This window comes from Podarcis filfolensis, assembly GCF_964270895.1.
Source record: "Podarcis filfolensis genome assembly, chromosome: 11".
NCBI classification, from domain to species: domain Eukaryota; kingdom Metazoa; phylum Chordata; class Lepidosauria; order Squamata; family Lacertidae; genus Podarcis; species Podarcis filfolensis.
Window position 1 is genome coordinate 52,843,472 of NC_139613.1, and position 20,777 is coordinate 52,864,248.

At 40.7% G+C, this 20,777-nt stretch overlaps 1 protein-coding gene and 1 long non-coding RNA gene across 5 annotated transcripts in view; one reads left to right on the forward strand and one right to left on the reverse strand.

Annotated features, from left to right (window-relative positions):
• Positions 1–310: 310 nt before the first annotated feature.
• Positions 311–20,777, forward strand: part of CNTNAP4 (contactin associated protein family member 4) — a 281,703-nt gene continuing 261,236 nt past the window's right edge. For 2 of the 4 annotated variants that reach the window (XM_083576530.1, XM_083576533.1), the window contains exon 1: positions 312–779. In XM_083576530.1, coding sequence (XP_083432656.1) covers positions 695–779 — 85 coding nt within the window. In that variant the 5' untranslated portion in view covers positions 312–694. Of the gene's footprint in view, positions 780–20,777 lie in introns of all 4 variants that reach the window. The other 2 variants (XR_014539759.1, XM_083576529.1) reach the window with 2 other exon arrangements.
• LOC310745152 overlaps positions 8,053–20,777 on the reverse strand; it is a 40,852-nt gene continuing 28,127 nt past the window's right edge. Inside the window, exon 3 of the long non-coding RNA XR_014539992.1 lies at positions 8,053–8,128. This is a non-coding gene — a long non-coding RNA (uncharacterized lncRNA). The remainder of the gene's footprint in view (positions 8,129–20,777) is intronic.

Here is a 20,777-nt window from a genome sequence, read left to right on the forward strand (position 1 = left end):
AAACTACAGTTTTGTGGCACAACAGAAATTCCCGATGTTAAATTATAACGTTCTCTTCCGTTCTTGTAAATGGTGTGGCAGCTGAAAGTTGTCATTAAATGCAGACTTCAGTGAAAAAGGATGGTCATAATGGAAACAAATAGGGTGGGGGGAAATCTTCCTTCTTCTCTCGCTCTTACTCTGTTTCCCTCCTCCCACTGCATGACCATAAAGAATTGGGAACAGTCGTAATCCGGCAGGGAGGCTGTACAGGCACACATGTGCAGGCTGTTCCCTTTATTGTCTGGCTTTCATCATAGACTCACATTTCCTACCTGTCACCACAAGGGGTGTCCAGGACACATTATGAACGTGAAGCTTCAGTAACCAAACTGTACAGGGTAGTCGAGCAGTTTAGCTCTGAGTGATTCTGTGAAATTAGAGGAGAGATTCTTGCAGCTGCTCTTCGGGGATTGCTGTTGTTGGCGGGGGGGAGCAGATCTTGTGGTGTGTGTGTGTGTGAGAGAGAGAGGAGGGAGCGAGAAGATGCAGAGTGCATTTGACTGAGCTCCTTGGCTACTGGGAAGCATTGAAAGACAGGCAGAGAGAGAAAGAGAAAGGAGAGGAGAGGAGGCAAGGGCAGGACTGAAGTGCAGAGCAGCTGTGCCTGTTTCCTAATACTCTGGCACTTTTGGGTGCCTCCATCAATGAGAACATGGATTCTTTCACGGAGACCTTATTCAAGCTGCTGTTTCTGGTCCCTTTTCACCACTGGAATATATTAGTAGCAGGGAACAAATGTAAGTATTGCAAATGGATTTTTAAACTTGTACCAGATTGTCCTGAGAAACTTACAGCTTATTGTAACGAGATCTAGACTTAGAAATGCAGTTCTTCAAAGAAATCAGTGTTGCTGGGGAAAAATAATAATCATGCTAACATCAGGTAAATGAGATGAAAATGTTCCAGGGGCTCAGAAATGCAATTTCCCATATTTCATCATTTATTGTTTCTACCAGACGGTAATCAGAGCACAGTGTGGACTAAGCCAGCCTCCAAAATAATGTGCAATTTGCATTTCACTATTTAACTGCATGTTCTCATTTTATTTCTTTTTTCTTAAAAAAATAAAATGCTACCCATATATCAGCACAGTATTTTGCAAGGAGTTAAGTCATTTATGGGGATTAGAGGAACACTGATATTTGCTGCTACTGCTGCTGCTGCTGATGCATCAGCTTGGCTTTTAGCAATGTATAATTTCTCCTGTATATCCTTGAATTATGAGGAACTCCTTTGTACTGTAGAGCACAAGTGCATGGCAAATGTAACTGAGGAGCGAATGTTGAGAATGAGCTTTTACAGGATGCTCATCGATTACACAAAGGTTAATGTTCATGTGTGACCAGAATGTTAGCTGCAGCATGTAAAGTTTCCCCCCCCCCCAGTAAAACCTGAATGTTAGAATTGTAAAGAAAAGCCTACTGAAACTCTCAAACTTAAGAGTCACAGCACAATCCTATACATGCTTACTTGGAAGTAAGTACCACTATGTTCAATAGGGCTCACTCCCTGGTAAGTGTTTTTTTTAGGATTGCTGCCTCAGCCCCCTAGAATTTGGAGTAAAAAGCTTCCAAGGTTGAATCAGATATGACTGTCTTTGGTATGTACAAAGCGCATCACAGACGAATGTCTGAGTGCGCTCAATTTTATGTGCTTGATAATTGATCTCAGGGGTCCTCAAAGCCCTCATAAAACATAGGCTTCATTTTGCACTAACACCGCAAACCTATGCATGTCTATTCAAAAGTAAGTTCCATTGAATTCAATGGGTGTTCATTCCCAGGGAAGTGTGTGCAAGACTGCAGCTTAAACGACCTAGCTGCTGTTTTAAAATTTGCATACTTCTCTCATTGGAGGTGCCCCATGTGCAGTGTGGGAATCAGAGTAAAAAAGTGGTGTCTATAGTTGGAGGAACCAAGTGTTGGGGCTTGTAGGAATTCATGAATAGCATTAGACTACTGTTTGAAGGGACAGCTCCTTGAGAACATCTAAGCAATAGATGAGGAAAGTGGAAGTTCTGAGATTTCATCAGGTGCTTTGTGCTTTAAAGGCTTAGAACTGATATGTGCTATCACAAAAACAACAGATGCTCTGCAGGACCAAACTGATCTTTTGTTATCATCCAGTCATGCTACCTCATTTGACATTCAAGTGCACAGAACAATCCTGAACATGAATAACAAGTTCTTCCTGTTAGCCCCCCTACTGCAATTTATCCAGATTTGGTGGTGTGTGTTTGTGTGTGTGTGTTTAGAAACAATTTCTTCATCCTTCTGCTTTGTGTACTTCATGAATTTAAAAGGCCATCATAATTGAATCTCACATTAATAGCATTTTGCACTATGCACAGAATTAAATCGGATGCTTGCAGCAAGATGTACTAAATCTATAGCAAAATAGGACAGGGAACTATAATGAAACAGCAAAGCACTAGAGGTCACTCTTACAATTTAGGAAGCAAGGCTCAGAGACGTATATAAATATATATATATATACACAGAGAGAGAAAGCAAACATCCTCTCAGCACAAAATAATGATGGATAAAAACATCAAATATGTGGACGGATTACCGCATTTACTTTCTGACACTTTGAGACAACAAAATTCTGATTTATTGAATGCTAGGAAGATACCGCTTTTCATGTGAAGCAATAATGCCTTTGCGATCTAGTGAATAATAGTCGTGCAGGTGAGGAATGCAATAATCAGTGAGTTTGTTCAGCTTTACGTAGGGGATGAATATTATAATTTTCAAAACAACTAATAATTGTGATATTTAAGCATATATCCCACCCTTTCCCAAAGACTCTGGTTGGGTAGTACTATATTGGTTGCAGATGTTATCCTTCTCTGTTAGTAACAGTGTCCTCATAACACCCCCTCCTATAAATTCCCATTGCACATCATAGTTGCATTATACTTTTAATGCCATGCCCTTTCTTTGATAATTGATGGATATACATCCCTGTAACCTTTTAGTGAAAATTTGTCAGGAAGTATAAAGGTCTATTTATAATTCCCAGTTTACACATCTGGCTTGGACTTCCAATATTGCTTCAGCTATTATATTCCTTGCATATAGAAGTCACAAAAATATATAGTTGAGTCAGTAAACACCAAGGCTTCCAATTAAATACTACAGTGTTCTTATATGTCTAGCTATAGTTCAATCATATTACCCTGATGTAAAGCACTGTGTTTAGTGGGGCTTACTCTCAAGGAAATGGATATAGGATTGACACTTTCTTAAAGAGACAGGATATAATTATTACTCCTGGGAAGTAAACAAATAAATACAGATGGAAGGATGTGCATGGTGAGAAAAGTGACTCTCAGTGATTTTCTTTATGAAGGATCTCAGCTTTATTCTGAGAAATGAGGTGATACTCTCTAATTCCAGATTAATATGCCATTCCTATGGGATGCTCTGATGCTAAGACCTTGAGATCCACTCTTAGTTTTTTGTTTATAATCCCTGTCCTTGCTTAGGGCAACTATTAGTGAAATAATGGGTTGCATCAAAGTCCTATTCAGAGTAGACCACTGAAAACAATGGACTTAAGTTAGTCATGGCCATTGAGTTCAGTGGGTTTCCTCTGAGTACAACTTATATACAACCCAACAGATCTCTCTTACTGACAGTTGACTTTGCCATAATTGCATCAATTCAATTCAAAGCTTCCCAGCTTTGAGAGAATATATTACAGAATTTGAACAGTCCATTTTGTTCACAGACCCTTTTTCACATATATCATTGTTTTGAACATTTCTAGCATGAGTCAGAGATAGCCCACCATTGGGGGAAAAACAACAAAAAAAGTACATGCTTATTTAAGATATCAGAATTTGGTCAGCCTTACCAAAGGAAGCCTAAATGTATGACTTCGAAAGGCACATATTTTACTTGTTTCCTAAATATTATTGAAAGTTGGGATGTCAAGTATGGGAAATATTGTTACTTTTTAAAGAAGCAAGCAAAAAAGTTGTATCTACCTGGAGAATTCAAACTTATAAAGCAATTCAAAAACACACAAGTGTTACAACCATAAATAAAAAATTGCAAAGGGTCACAATGAAGCATTCAGAGTACATTTGGAAGTTTTGCCAGTAGAGCCACTTTAGGTCTTTTTTGTTTTTATTTTCTTTTTCAATGTTTATTTTTATTTGAAGATGGTTCCATAGCAGTTTATCAGCCAGTTAGCATTACAGCTCCTACCTCTGAACCAGAAACTGTGACATGAAACTTTGATATGTGTGACAGCGCCTTTGAAACTCTTTAGAAATGAAGTGTTATGTAAAACAAAATTAAACTTCATAAACATTTCAAGTCATCTGTGACTGAAATTTTTCAGATTGGTTTGATCTATGTGTGGAAAACGCAACTGCCTATGCAAATATTTTTCACGCAAGATGTCTTGCAATTTCTGCAGAACAGAGCTGGGGGGGGTGCTTTTAACTGACGCCTCCTCTGTATTCATAGCATGATTTAAATCCTCAAACCAACAAATGCAATTAACTTGGTTTTTTGGTTGCAAGAGTTTTTGTGGCACCTTCAAAGCAACCAGATTATTGTGACCTGAGCTTTCGTGGACTACAGCTGATGAAGTGGATCATGAAAGCCTATCTGAAAACTGGCTTCTTAGCCTTTAAAGTGTGACAATACTACTTCTTTTACCAGTATAGTGTTGTTGTTTAGTTGTCTTAGTTGTTTTCGACTCTCCGTGACCCCACAAACCAGAGCATGCCTTGGAAACTCTCACTTTCTTCTCAGAGCTTCTCCTTTTTTTATGTCCATGGAGTTTTCTTGGCAAAATACTGGAGTGGTTTGCCAGTTCTTTCTCCAGGTGGATCACATTTAGTCTAAACTCTCGGCTATGACCTGTCCATCTTGGGTGGCCCTCCACGGCATAGCTCATAGCTTCTCTGAATTATTCAAGCCCCTTCGCCACGACAAGGCAGTGATCCATGAAGGGGCAGTATAGTGTAGGGCATCCTAAATTATTCTATTGGCAGGATGCTGGTTAGACTGTCAGTGCAATCCTGTAAATGTATAGGATTCAGAAGAGTGCCACTGAGTTCAATGAGGGTTACTCCCAGCCAAATAAGTGGGCATTGGCTTGCCATCTTAATCAATGCAATCCTATACATGTTTATTCAGAAATAAGGCTCATTGGGTTGTATCCAATTATCTTTGATCCAGTGTAGCTTCCAATTAACAGTACAGGGATCATAACAACCTTCAGCAGTCTCCTACACTACCTCCCATGCTGTTCCAAAGGGGGACAGGCAGGAGAACTGTTAAATATCACCTTCATGACTGATCCAATGATAGAAGATTTGGATCACAGATTCTTCTATCAGAGGTAAAGATGGGGGAGGAATTCAGTTCGGTCCACATTTCAAAATGCATCCAATCTAGTTCGCAGTTTCCAAAACAATATGCAAAATGAAGCACAAGCCATCCTTTGAACTTCTCACTTCTCTGAATTTTGCAATTTAGTTCTTCAAAGAAGTAATGTGCATTAAAATGCATATACTAAGATGAATTGTACATAAAATGCATATATTATTTAAAATAGCATACAGCATGCTTTGGAGAAAAAATAAATATTAGGTAACTTATGCTTTGTAAAACTGTTCGAATAAGGCAAAATTGCATACAAAAAATGCATGCATTAGGAGAATTTTGCAGTAATTAGGATTTCAAAAAAGAAAGAAAAAAGAAAAGAATTTGCAACCTGATGTGGAAATATGGAGATCTAAACTGAAAACTAGAAATATGAGAAACTGGGAGAAATTAAAATTGACAGATTTGCCCACCCATAGGAGGAAGGGATCTTGGATTAATACAGTATTACGTAGAATGAGTAATCAGAAAGAGAATATTTCCTTGAAGTTCACTGTTACTGGATATGAATCATAATAAACTCGTCTTTATAAGCTCATAATTTTATCCTCTCTACATTTTATTTGAGAAGTTTATAATAGTTAAGGAGGAATTTACTGGCTGATCTCACTGCCACAGCCTTGACCGATCTCGTAGAAATGTGGAAGCCCAAGTGAAGTTATCTCAATGGAGTTGTGATTAAGAGGGTCATTATTATAGCATAATACTATAATCATAATAAGTGATGCATCTTTGTGGCACTTCCCAGAGAACCATATAAGGCAGACTCAAGAGTGTTTTGTCCATGTACCCCTCCTGTGATTTGTGCCCTCAGCCGATGTCCAGCCAAACCGACTCTTGACACTGGCCCTGAGGACAAGGAGCTGAAACCAAACACTTAGTACAAAAGGTGGGCTTTAGGAACATAGGAAGCTGCCATATACCAAGTCAGACCACACTCCATTTAGCTCAGTACTTGCCTACACTGTCTGGCATAGGCTCTCCAGGGTTTTAAGCAAGGCCTCTCCCATCCCTACCTGTAGATGTTAGTGTTTAAACCTGAGGCTTTCTGCATACAGTGCAGGTACTCTGGCAATGAGGAGAAGTATTTGTTGAATGGTCACTGTAAAATGTGAAGGTTCATTATTATTTCACAAGTTGTGTATGTCTTTAAGGGCCAGGGCATATAACGAGACCCAGCCTTGCATCTGTGAAACATAGCAGGTGCTGCTAGGTTGTGTTAATTAAGCTGTGTCAGCATTTGGGCATAGTATATAAGGAGCAGCACCTAGCTCTCCCATTACCCTGGGGGTGGGTTGGTGCATGTTTGTTGTTGTTGTTATCTTTGGTGTAAAAGGAGTTTTTGTTTTGTTATTAAAACCTTGTTTAATATATTTTTGAGTTCCTTGTTATGCATGGTCTCCCCAGCAAGCTCTCTGCAGCGCTACTAAACTGCAAATATCCAACAGTATTCTCATAAGGTGTCCTGAGACAGACGAAAAGAGCATAGCACAGGAGTGGTTGCAGTTTAAGAAAGCTAAAGACTTTGAATTGATTGAGAATGATATTGTTGGAGGAGTAGGCAGGGATATACCAGGAGGAAACTGGGAAAGTTAAACAGAAAGCTGCAATTCACCAGTGAACGAACAGGGACCAATGGAAAGAGCAAGAAAAGAGTGGCAATAAGAGAACAACTGAACTGCAGTGTTGAGGTTTATCATTCTTTTCAAAGTTCTGGTTTCCAGGCGAAAATCTCCACACATCTGGCCATAAATAGTTTTGTCTACATGACCTATTTTTTATTAGCCACAAACAACTGTAAACGAAGGGTACCAACTAAAGTTGCTTTGCTAGAGATGCTTAAATATATCATGAATTACTTGAGAATATACCTTTCAATTGCACCACCAAACATACAAGTATTAGCTAGAATCCACAAACTGCTTGTTTTGGGATTACCTAACGTAGGATTACCTGGGGATGTGCAATTATTGAATTGTTTGCTTGTATTTGCAGACTATACCGTAGTTTCCATACACTGTACTTATGAATATATTCACTCACACCTGCTAGCTAAGAAACAGAATGTGAGAATTTGGCCCTCTTTGGTAAATTCTGAGCAGTTCTGAGCATGCCTCTGTATTACATAAAGATTTTTAACAGGATGAAAACTTGTTATTCCTGATGTCCCATTTATGGATCCTTTTTTGCTGCATATGCTTTGTCAATGCTTCCCCCCCCCCAATAATAATGTTTAGGGGTACTCTCATTTTCCTACTCATATTGAAATATTGCCCCTCAATGAGACCAAACTTAGATTCACAAAATGTTTAGGGGTATGCGTACCCCTGCTTCCCCCCAGGAAAAAAGCACTGTGCTTTGTACCTTCCCTGTAGATTTTGTTTTGTTTATAATCGAGATTTCTCAGTGAACCATAACCAAAAGAGACCACAATCAGCAGTGTTCCATTTGATGAAAACTTCCATGTACTTTACCACTACACTATTGTAGTCTGCCAAATATGTAATTTAAATGATTCCATATTAGGGGTGTGCACTGACCACAAAATTAAGTTCAGACCTTGATTCATTTCTTCAGGAAACAGTCCAACTTCATCTTAGGTGCTTCAAAGGCTGCTGAATAGGGTTAAGGGCCCATCCGAACTCACTTCACATCCCACTTCAATTCACTGCTGGGAACTGAGAAAACAGTATAATCCTTTTACCCTTCTGACAGAAGTGGATAAAATTTGCAGGCATACTAGCCCCTCAACAGAGGATAAAAACTGTCAAATTAATGGCAAAAGAATTCAGAGCTTTTGTGCATCTATAACTTTTTAATATTTTGATAGAACTAGGTGAAATTTGCAGGAGAATAGGTGCATTCTTTTCCTGCAAAGACAGCTGTTAAAGCTTTGCAATGAGTAAAAAAGGAATTCCTTAATTTCCGCCCCCCAAGTTGTGGGCAAATTGCAGACATGAGAGAGATTATTCTGGGGAAGAAGCCTGCCAAACAGCAGACATATAGGTCCAAGCGATTTGGGCAAGGCACTTTTCAAGTTGACTTGGAGTGGGAAAGAACAAAAAGAAATTATCTTTCAATGCAAAAATCATTGCCTGTGAAAACAAACTTGACATGTCATTCACAACAGAGCTCTTCCTCTGCTCTCCCCATCCTGGCATCTTTCTCAAGCTCAGTGACATAGTTTTGCTCTTGCAGAGCTGCTCCTTCCCCCAATAGTATAAAGATACAAGAAGAGCCTGCTGAATTAGATCAGTGGCCCATCTAGTCCACCCTGTTCTCATAGTGGCCAACCAGATGTTCATGGCAAGTCCCAAAGTGGGACTTGAGTGCAATGGCACTCTCTCCACATATGACCAGCAGCTGGCATTCAGAGGCATATTGCTTCTGTGGTGGTGTAGTGGTTAAGTGTGGTAGACTCGTAATCTGGTGATCCGGGTTCACGTCTCTGCTCCTCCACATGCAGCTTCTGGGTGTAGTGTAGCCAGTGTAGTATAGTGTAGCCAGTGTGGTGTAGTGGTTAAGAGTGGTAGACTCCTAATCTGGTGAACCGGGTTCGTGTCTCCGCTCCTCCACATGCAGCTGCTGGGTGACCTTGGGCCAGTCACACTTCTTTGAAGTCTCTCAGCCCCACTCACCTCACAGAGTGTTTGTTGTGGAGGAGGAAGGGAAAGGAGAATGTTAGCCGCTTTGAGACTCCTTCGGGTAGTGATAAATCCAAACTCTTCTACTCTTCTTCTAATAGTGGAGGCAGAATATAATAACCTTGGCTAGCAGCCATTGATAGACTTATCCTCCATTAATTTGTCTAACCCTCTTCTGAAGCCATCCAAATTGGTGGCCAACAACACTACTTCCTGCAGGAGCAAATTCTATAGTTTTACTATGTGCTGCGTAAATATTTTGTCTATCCTGAATCTTCTAGTATTCAGCTCGATTGGATGCCCATGAAAGAGGGAGAAAGGTTTTTTCCTACCTTCTTTGTCCATACCATGAATAACTTTATACACCTCTATCATATCTAAATTTATCAACCATGGAGGAGATTCCCATCTGTCATCTGGCTATATTCTTGATAAATTTAGAGATACCGTGTTGCTTTTAGTAGATACTGCAATATCATCATCATTAGTCTGAATTTCTGAGATGCCATGAAGAACTTCAGGGCTTCCTATTTCAAGTTGTGCAGCCTCCTACAGATCCCACTTTGTCACAGACAAGCCCAAAATCCTTCTGAGACACCCCACTTCAGTTCAGATTCGGTATTCATCTGGATCTGATGCAAACTCTGGCTGTATCTGGTTGCTTTTGTGATCAAGACAGCAACCAACAACTAGACAGCTGTCTAAACCCTTTTTAAATTCTGTAAACAAGCATAGTCCCCTCAGCAGCCAATACAACCTATGTGTGAGTATGCACTATGTCCTATGCATGAGTAGTGTGGCTTTTACAGTGGTACCTCGGGTTAAGTACTTAATTCATTCTGGAGGTCTGTTCTTAACCTGCAACTGTTCTTAACCTGAAGCACCACTTTAGCTAATGGGACCTCCTGCTGCTGCCGCGCCGCCGGAGCATGATTTCTGTTCTCATCCTGAAGCAAAGTTCTTAACCCGAGGTAATATTTCTGAGTTAGCGGCGTCTGTAACCTGAAGCATCTGTATCCTGAAGCGTATGTAACCCGAGGTACCACTGTATTGTAGTGTTTTCCAAGCATACCTTGTTCCTCCATAAATTCCTTTCATAGAACCAAGAACTGCAATGGGGTTTTCCATCAAGCATGAATGAGAAAGAGATATGCTTTTGGTCCCACATCTCCTGCTACATCTCTGTCCATAACCCACAGCCCTCCATGTATCAGTGTCTGGAATTTTGCAGTGGGAAGCCTTTTCTGCTGGTGAAGGTTCTGTGCGTGATCTAGAACCCTTGTATTCCAGGGTTCTAAATCATGTGGAGGGTTCTACACAAGTAGTTCAGGCTTTCTTTTACAGACATTTATCCTTCTAAAGTATTCTCTTTCTCCCTCTTATCCTTTGTGTTTTCCCTAAAGTTGTGATAAGCAATAGAGGAACAGTTAAGAGTTAGCCTCAAGGGACCAAAAAAGCCCAATTAAAGCGAAACAAAAGAAACCACAAGGAAGTTGAAAAGTACATGGCTTAGTCAAACTAGCATGGAAAATTCTCTACTAGCCTCTATGAAAGGCAAACAGCTGAGCTCATGCTGTTCTCCACCAGATTTCACATTTCCCAAATGCTCCAGTACAGTAGGGTACAGTAGAGTGTAAATGTGTATCTTGAGAAAAAGAAAAGTACATTTGGAAATGTGTACTTTGAGGGGGAAATATGTTTTAAATATACTGTACCTATTTAAATGTATATTTTTTGTCTGGATTTTTTTTATAAAAAAAAACACAACAATTGTAGATTAATACTATAATGGAAGGGGATAGGCATATGATGTTCAAGTCACATAGACCTGAAATATACTGATTTTTTAATTTCAAATGCTATTCCATGTCTTCCTCTTTCTGAAAGCGAATGGGTAGGACCTGCATTGTATTTCAAAGGCCAAACTTTAAAAGGCTGTAATGCAATAGGCTTAACTATTGTGTGGACAGGTGGAGTCCCCTCAACTGCAGGTGACTCCCGAGTGGAATACTGACTCAAGACAACGTGCTATGGGATTAAAATTGGCCACAACTTTATTAAGTTTCAGATGTAGGGAGACCTTGTCTCTGGCATTGGGCGTTTATCCTTCCCAGTCCTCAGCCAGGGATCTGGGGGACATCAGGGTTATCCAGTGTGTGGCGATTGGGCTGGCCTGGTTCTGAACTTAAAGCAATATAGAATGCTGCAGTAATCTACAACGCTGTACATGCAGGCTGTACTGATTTAGATCCTGTACGCGTTCTGTTCTAAAATAAAGTTCTGGGACTTTTCAATGGAAGCACCTCCGCTGCCTGCCTCTTCTTCTTGGTGCCAGTGCCTGTCGCTTTTCTGTATACTGGAAACATTATGCGACACAAGCTGAATCACAGAGTTGGCATCTTTGGATTATTTATTGATTTATTATTAAATTTCTATACTGCTTTGCATCTGAGGATCACAGGGTTGTTTGCTACAGAAAAACAAACAAACAAAAATACTCCCCACCGCACACATTGTGTGTGTCTGTGTGGAAATGGAGGTATATAATTGCAGATAAAGAATTGGTAAAGACTATGAACCCCGATAAGGGATGCGGGTGGCACTGTGGGTTAAACTACAGAGCCTAGGGCTTGCCGATCAGAAGGTCAGCGGTTCAAATCCCCACAACGGGGTGAGCTCCCATTGCTCGGTCCGAGCTCCTGCTAACCTAGCAGCACGGCTTTTCCGTGCACTGCTCTGGTTCACCAGAAGCGGCTTAGTCATGTTGGCCACATGACCCGGAAGCTGTCTGCGGACAAATGCCGGCTCCCTCGGCCAATAAAGTGAGATGAGCGCCGCAACCCCAGAGTCGGTCACGACTGGACCTAATGGTCAGGGGTCCCTTTACCTTTACCTTTATGAACCCTGATGACTTCACTGGAATTTCCATAAAAGCAGGAGTGGGTCTTAAAGACTGTATTCATTATCTACAGTGAATTTGGGTTGTGGCTCACTAGCAAAAGACGAGCATTGACTGGCAGGGGGAAAAATGATACTGTTTATATTCCAGGTAATGAGTACCTTCAGTACAATAATTTGAAATGTGATTGAAGCCTGGAAACTTTTGGATTTTTAAGTAGTTTTAAATTAGTAACTACAGAATTATGAATTAAATACCATACCTATATAATAAGAGCAATGATGGAAGCTACCTTAAGGGCTTAAATCATATGGGATAAAAAAGTAAAAACTCTATCCAGCTGGGAAGCAGGTCTACTAATTACATTTTTATTAAGTGTATCTCATTACTTGGTACTACTCAGGAATAAAATATGTCCTGTATCTAACTGGTGGAGGGTCTGTTTGTTTCTGTTACAAATCTTTTCGCAATTAATAACATTTGCATATGTGTCCTTAAGAAACAATTAGATTAGAGACTGCATGTGTGCAAATATTAATATTATTCCGAGCATTTGTTGAGCATTGTGCATTCTTCACTCTTGGATTTCTTGTTAATAATTGCAACACATTGCCAAGAGCTTTTCAACAATACAACTGTTTTAATGTCATTGGATGAAGGTTGCATTATTGACTTGTAATTATTTTTGGTACATTTGGTATCTTCCAATAACTTATGTGTGTTGGATTCCATCTCCCATAAGCTCCAGCCAACATGGCCAGGAATAATGAGAATTGTAGTCAAATCTGGAAAACATAGGGTCCTCATCTCTTGAGTCAGAACTGGGGAATCTGTGACTCTCAGGATCAGGGTTTCACAAACCTGGGTTTCCAGCTGGTTTTGGACTACCATTCCCATCGTCCTTGACCACTGGTCCTGCTAGCTAGGGATGATGGGAGTTGTAGTCCAACAACAGCTGGAGACCCAAGTTTGGGAAGCCCTGTTCTAGATGTTGTTGAACTACAACTGCTATAATCCCTGACCATTGACCACGTTGGCTCGAGCTTATAGGAGCTGAAGTCTGACAACATCTTGAGAGTCACAGGTTCCACAGTCCTGCCTCACACAAGTAAACGCAGGTGGTTTGTTATTTATGGTGCAGTGGTACCTTGGGTTACAGATGCTTCAGGTTACAGACTCCGCTAACCCAGAAATAGTACCTTGGGTTAAGAACTTTGCTTCAGGATGAGAACAGAAATCGTGCAGCGGCAGCGCAGCAGCAGCAGGAGGCCCCATTAGCTAAAGTAGTACCTCAGGTTAAGAACAGTTTCAGGTTAAGAACGGACCTCCAGAACGAATTAAGTTCTTAACCCAAGGTACCACTGTATTTGTATTGCTGTTTAATTAGCATTTCTGAGCAGTGTACATTAAAACAAACTATACAGGGACTAAAATAATAAAAAGATCATAAACTCAGGCATATACCCAAACACTACCTTAAAATACCTGTTGAAATAAGAAAGTATTTGCCATGTGCCTGAAGTTCATTGAGGAGAGTGCTGCATGAAACCACTGTAAATGTCACGACCTTTTTTGAGTCCTCATTCATTTACTAATTCAATCTTACTGAAACAGGAAAACTGACTTGATCAACTTGATCTGCCATTCTTCTCTGATCATGTTGATGGACGATGCCGAAATGGCTAAAATGACCGGAAGAATCAGAAATCAGGAAGACCGAAATTTTTAATAAGGAATGGGGGAAATTTATAACTTATCTTAAAGACCATTGTAAACAGTTAAAATCGTTAGTAGGATTGGTATATCACTTGTAGTTTAATGGTGAGTTTTGGACACAATGGAAAGGTAAAAGATTTGGATTATTATAAAAGATGCAGGAGGAAATGATTAACAATAGGACCCACAAAAGGGAGGAGGGAATCCAGGGGATTCTTTGGAATCTTGTTTTTATGTTGTATGTCAGACATGTGAATGTAAAATTTTAATCTGAAAAACCAAATAAATAAATTTATTAAAAACAGAAATAGGAAAACTGAGCCAGATCCCCTAACTGCCCCCTGCAAATTGTTTGAAAGGAGCATGTGGTAAGCATTAGCAATAGAGAGATGTTGAATCATTGAGCAAAACTCGTTCTGGCAAGGTGCTCTGAGAAGTAATGGGATTTTTAAAATAAGACCTCGGCCCAGTATACCTGAAGGAGCGTCTCCACCCCCCATCGTTCCGCCCGGATCCTGAGGTCCAGCACCGAGGGCCTTCTGGTGGTTCCCTCACTGCAAGAAGCAAAGCTACAGGGAACCAGGCAGAGGGCCTTCTTGGTACTGGCGCCCGCCCTGTGGAACGCCCCCCCTCCCCATCAGATGTCAAAGAGATAAACAACTACCTGACATTTAGAAGACATCTGAAGGCAGCCCTGTTCAGGGAAGTTTTTAATGTGTGACATTTAAATGTATTATTAATCTTTGTTGGAAGCCGCCCAGAGTGGCTGGGGAAACCCCGCCAGATGGGTGGGGTACAAATAACTAATAATAATAATAATAATAATAATAATAATAATAATAATAATAATAATATTTCCTTTTAGTACATGTTACTCACACCCATTCGGGCTCAATTATCAAATGCACCTGAAGTAAATAGCTTGTAGGGGTGACTTCATCATGCCATTCATCTCTCCTTTGATTAGAAGTGGACACTACTAGTTAGTGTTGTGCGGATGCAGTAATTGTTTGACGATTATGCACTATCATGTGCAAAAAATGAGCAGAGTGGGACTGCACTGCTGTAGTAGTTCCGCGAATCTCTGCTTCTTCTGTGGTATCAGCCACATTGCCATGGTTCATGTACCTGCCCATCTTTTGATGCATTGCATCACCAGCCCCCAGGTTCCATTTGTGGGTTATTAAGAGCAAACAGGCCAATTGATGTACGAGCACAAATGGAACATTTGAAATGGCGTATAGGAAATTGGTGACCATTTTGAGCTTACTGGACATTTCAAATGGCAATGTATCTGCAAAGGAAGCTAAGCTTTTTAAAGTCATCATTGGAATCCTGGAGGTCGCCAAGGTTCATATGAGATAACAGTTCACAAAAAATAGAAGCTTAATGTGATTGCAGCAGCAACATTATGCACACCTGGAAATAAATGGGGGGATGCATTTGTTTTCATTGTTTGAACCAATCCCAAGTGTTTCTATGTTGCTGAATTCAATTTATTAGTGCATGCGTTAAATTAAAGTGTGTTCTTTCAGTCTCTTTTGCAAAACTGTTCTTTCAATGGATGCATACTGGCACCACATGATGCCTGAACACAGATTGATAGATAGATCTGAAAACATGTAAACACCACTGAAAGTTATCTCCAGCTCCTTAGCTGGATGGAGCCAATTCCAGAAGGGAAAGGTTAAGATAATTACTGGTCATCTGCACAAATATCCAACTTTTTAAAAATGTCTGTCGGGCACTTGATAAAGTTGGTTCTTATTTATGAAATCAATGAATTCATGCATCACTAAATTAGTCAGTTTTTAAGATGCCAAACAGCTCTGTTTGCTTCAGTAGACTTCCTCTGGACACATGGTCTGTTAGAGGGTATCTTAAAATTAGCATTTTTATCTGTAATATTATTAATTTAAAGATGGCCCATAATTGTGAGCAGGAAGTGGTGTTTGTAAATGTGTGTGAGCATGTTTTTGTGTGCGTGCACCTTTTTGAGTATTCAAGAAATGGCCTGTCTAGGTTCTCTTGGTAGCATTTTGCATGTTTAACCTACCACACTTCTGGAATGAATGATTCTTTTCTCTGTTTTATAGCTTATGCCTATTCCTTTAAAGCATGTGTTAACTCCCCCCCCCCCCAATGTGGCAGTACTGTACTTAATGAAGTCTTTTGTTCCTGCTGATAGCTTTTAGAAATCAGATGTATTTTTTTAAGGACATAAATGGTCAATAGACTGTGAATTAAAGCATTCTATTCTGGATCTCTGATAAGGCTGAAAAGATTATCTTGATGCCGTTATAGATTTTCCTCCAAACCTTCTCAGTATTCAGTGCTTAATGGTGGCAGTAATAACCAGACTGTCATCTAGCATGAAGTCCTGACACTTTCTGAGCTAGCAAACTGTTCAAATCACTAGAGCTTCCTTCAGTGATCAATGGAGGGATTCCTATCTAATTCTGTAGAGGAAATCTAAACCAGGACGTACTGATTTCTCTTTAAAGAGGCTCTTGTGCTATCTAGTGACTAAGTAAATACTTAGCGTTAGAACAAGATAAATTCTGTGGCAATCATCCTTTCCCTCTCTTCTTACTGGGGATGGGCTGTGTGTGTGTGTGTGTGTGTGTGTGTGTGTGAGAGAGAGAGAGAGAGAGAGAGAGAGAGAGAGAGAGAGAGAATGTGTGTTCCAACTTACTGGAGCCCATTCTTAGAGCTTTCAATTGACACTGTCGGATTCCTAAGAAAGTCCTTCACACCTGCAGTCTAGTGCAGGCATGGCCAAACTTGGCCCTCCAGATGTTTTGGGACCACAATTCCCATCATCCCTGTCCACTGGTCCTGTTAGAAGAAGAAGAGTTTGGATTTGATATCCTGCTTTATCACTACCCAAAGGAGTCTCAAAGCGGCTAACATTCTTCTTTTCCTTCCTCCCCCACAACAAACACTCTGTGAGGTGAGTGGGGATGAGAGACTTCAAAGAAGTGTGACTAGCCCAAGGTCACCCAGCAGCTGCATGTGGAGGAGCGGAGACGTGAACCCGGTTCACCAGATTATGAGTCTACCGCTCTTAACCACTACACCACATTGGCTCTCTAGGGATGATGGGAGTTGTAGTCCCAAAATATCTGTAGGGCCAAGTTTGGCCATGCCTGGTCTAATGCAATGGTGCTGGAAATCCAACACCCAGGGATGGGAAACTTTTGTCAGGCCAAGGAATACATTTATTTTGGGGAAAACCTGTGGGGACCATATGCCAGAGGGCAGCAGGACAGAGGCAAAAGTGGGCAGGACAATGAGTGTAATTTATACCTTTGTACAGTAGGCTACTTTCTGTACACACTCAGATAATCCTCTCTATCCTGTATTCAAGCAAGCAAGAATCACAATCAGAGTTCAAGGGCACCTTTCAGCCAGGTAAACACACTCAAGGATGATGCAAAGCGAAGAAGGTGTGGTTAGAGGTTAGCATCTAACCTTATGAAAATGTAATGTTGCATCTGTAATATATGCTGTGCTCCCGCTCCGTTTCCTACACTCTTGCTATTTACTTGGCTTTGAAAGTGTCTCGTTAAAAATTACCTTAATGGGCAAATGTACAGAATGCCCACTTTTCTCTGCAAGCCTACATCACATCCACATAAATTTTGCACACTGTTATTTGTCCCTAGGTGCACTGAACATCTACTCTACTTAGGTAAAAAGCTTGCAGACTGGACCTGCCTCATTGCCATCTCTGTACGACAGTTGCCCAACTTTAAGGTGCTCCATAAATTGAGCATGATGATATGATGATGCAAATGTTAAATGTCAGGTCAAATGGGCAAATGTCAGGTCTTCCGCAGGAACAATATTTCCCTCATATGGAAAGAACTAATGTAAATGCGATGTAAAATGTTATTTTACAACTAGATGCCTGGTGTTTGCGTGATTTGACAATATGAACATTGGCTGTGGCCATGCATTCAGGGACGCAGGCTACAAAATTTACAGCTTTGAAGCTGTGCTCCTTAAGTGACTGAGATTACAAGGCAGACAATGACAGCCTGACCCATCTCCCCAGAACTGCAATTACATTTACAGAACATTCCTTTTATACTGCAATCTGTAATGCATTATTGTCTGTGTCCCAAAGATACTGCTTTTTTTTTTTAAGGTATCTGGTTCTTAATGGCGTTGTGTAAATTGGAGTGTATAATATTTTCTGATTCAAGCAGAACAAATATGATTCCAAATATTTTTGCGGCACTTTGATCTGGCTTGTCCCTTTCTTCCATATCTCAGAAGGAAGGGTTTTGGTCTGTGTTTGCTACCTGTAATCAAAACGTGCCCTTTCCCCTTATCATTATGGTGTTTCAATGTCATTTAATACAAATTAACCATCTAACATCCAGGCCGGTTTGTCCACAAACCTCAGGGAACTCTGACCACTGCTGTTTCTGCTTCTGAGAGCCACACTAGATGCAATGCCATTCACACAATTAGCAACCATGCAAATGACTTTTTAAGAAGCCAGCTTCAGAGGCATGGCTCTGTTTCTGTTCAGGACAGAGGTGTAGAAGGCAGGAGGACGTGAACTCTTTGCTCCCCACTGAGCTCCCTTTCTGGCTCCAGTAAAGCGTGTTCTCCCTAACAGAGAGCACGTGTTGCGGTTGGGGGATACAAGCCACCCTGTTGTTGCTGGGGAGATTTGGATAACCCAAGCCATAAATGGTTAAAATTGGGTTGCTGGGGAGTTTTGATTGTTGCCAATTCAGAGGAGGGGTCAGAGTCTTTAAATACAGGACGCCCAACGGTGGGCGTCCTCTTGGCTGTTTTGCACCGGATCACCCGCCCACCCTCCCTTTAATAGGGGGGGTTTCTCGATTGCTTGACCTTGCTATGCCTATCATGGGGTCGTCTGCCTTGGAGCAGGGGCCTGGTAGGAATTTTGCCATCTAGCTGATTGGCTGGTGCCATTTGGTTTTTGCCTACTGCATGGCAAATCGTCACAACTTGTAAGGTTGGCGGTTAGGCGTTGGTTAAAATTGGTTGGTGGAGGGGTAAGTGCCTACCCCTCCAATGGTGGTGCGGAAAGGGAATTCCATTAAAGGAATCCAGGGGCTTGCCATTCTTTTCGTCCTTGTCCCTGGCATCGGACTTGGGCCGTGCAAGCCCCACAGGAACATGAGGGTGAGAAGTGAGGGACTGATGCCCAGCTTCATTTTCTCACCCGATACTTGTTTCCCACACTGGCTTCCGCTGGAATCTGAAAGTCAGTTCTGTCCCCTGGGCAAGGACAGCTAGTCATAACCAATGCCTAAGCAACCACTCACATTTTTTGTATTTTGAATAAAGTTGTGGCCAAAATTATGCCAAAAACCTTAAACAAAAATTGATGTGTGATGTGTGAAATTTTTTTGGGGTGGCATTGTGGGACTCAACACGCAACTACTATTTGTTGAATGGTCACTGTAAAATGTGAAGGTTCATTATTGTTTCACAAGTTGTGTATGTCTTTAAGGGCCAGGGCAAGGGCAAATAATGAGACGCAGTCTTACAGCTGCGAAACATAGCAGGTGCTGCTAGGTTGTGTTAATTAAGCTGTGTCAGCATTTGGGCATAGTATATAAGGAGCAGCACCTAGCTCTCTCATTACCCTGGGGGATGGGTTGGTGGTTGGGTTATGTTTGTTGTTATCTTTAGTGTAAAAAGAGTTTTTGTTTTGTTATTAAAACCTTCTTAAAGTTATTTTTGAGTTCCATGTTATGCATGGTCTCCCCAGCAATCTCTCTGCAGCGTTACTAAACTGCAAACAGCCAACACTATTTGCATTAGGGAGTCAGCAGCCATTCTTTATACATATACATATTATTTTTATTAAATTTTGTGTTTTACAATTTAAAGTACTCGTTTTTACATTTTTAAGATATCAATGACTTCCCTTCTTCTCTCTCCATGGTTCATTTTACATAACGTAAATTTCTGCATATTTTACAAAAACTATACCATTCAGTATTCCCTTATTGCATCCATCAAAACTTATTTACACTGTTGAATTTATCTCAATGCTGCTGGCGTTTTCAGCTGTACAGTTATTTCCCATGTATTCAATAAATGTTTTCCAATCTTCTCTAAACGTATGTTCTTCTTGTTCTCTTATTCTATCTGTTAAGTCTGCAAGCTGTGCATATTCTATCAACTTATGTTGCCATTCTTCTTTGGTTGGGACCTCACTCATTTTCCATTTTTGGGCTAACAAAACATGGGCTGCAGTAGTGGCATACATAAATAACCTTTTTGACTCCTGGGAATATCAGTCTGAATTATCCCCAACAGAAAGGACTCTGGTTTTTTGGGAAAGTACATTTGAACATTATTTGCAATTCATTATGTATCATTTCCCAGTACTCTTTTACAAGTCCACTAAGTATGAAAGAATGTTCCCTCTACCTCTTTGCATCTCCAGCACTTATCCGATTCAGTCTTATACATCTTAGCAAGCCTACTCAGAGTTAAATACCATCTGTAAATAATTTTCAAGTAGTTCTCCTTCAAAGAATAACATGCTGTGAACTTCAAATCACTCAGTGATTTGAGAAAGCAGCCATTCACTGTGGTGTCACTCACACTCTGTCTCTGTGTCGAAATGGTTAAAGTCTGCTTAAGCCCACACCAGGGTTTGTGACCCAAATCTGTTTCCTCAGTGCCTGCAATTTATTTTGAAAATAGCTTAGGAAATGGGCCAGAGAGAGGGAGTTAAGGTTTCCCCCTGTAACAGTCCTGACCCAAAGTTGTTATTTGCATTTCAAGGAAAGCTCCTATTCACAAACTACCTTGAATCTATTATTAACCCAACAAAATGCATTCTGCCTCCTTTTGCGTCCCTGTTTTATAGATCACAAAGCTGAAAACACTTTCCAAGGAGATGAAAACTCTTGGTGAACTATGTTTTTTTTGTGTGTGTCTGATGTACAGGCTTCACAGCAGACGCACAACAAGGTACTCAGACAGATAATTGCTACAGTCAAGGCCATGCAATGAGTAGCAGCATCTCTTTCTGTAAAGGTCATCTTCTGTATGCATCAAGCA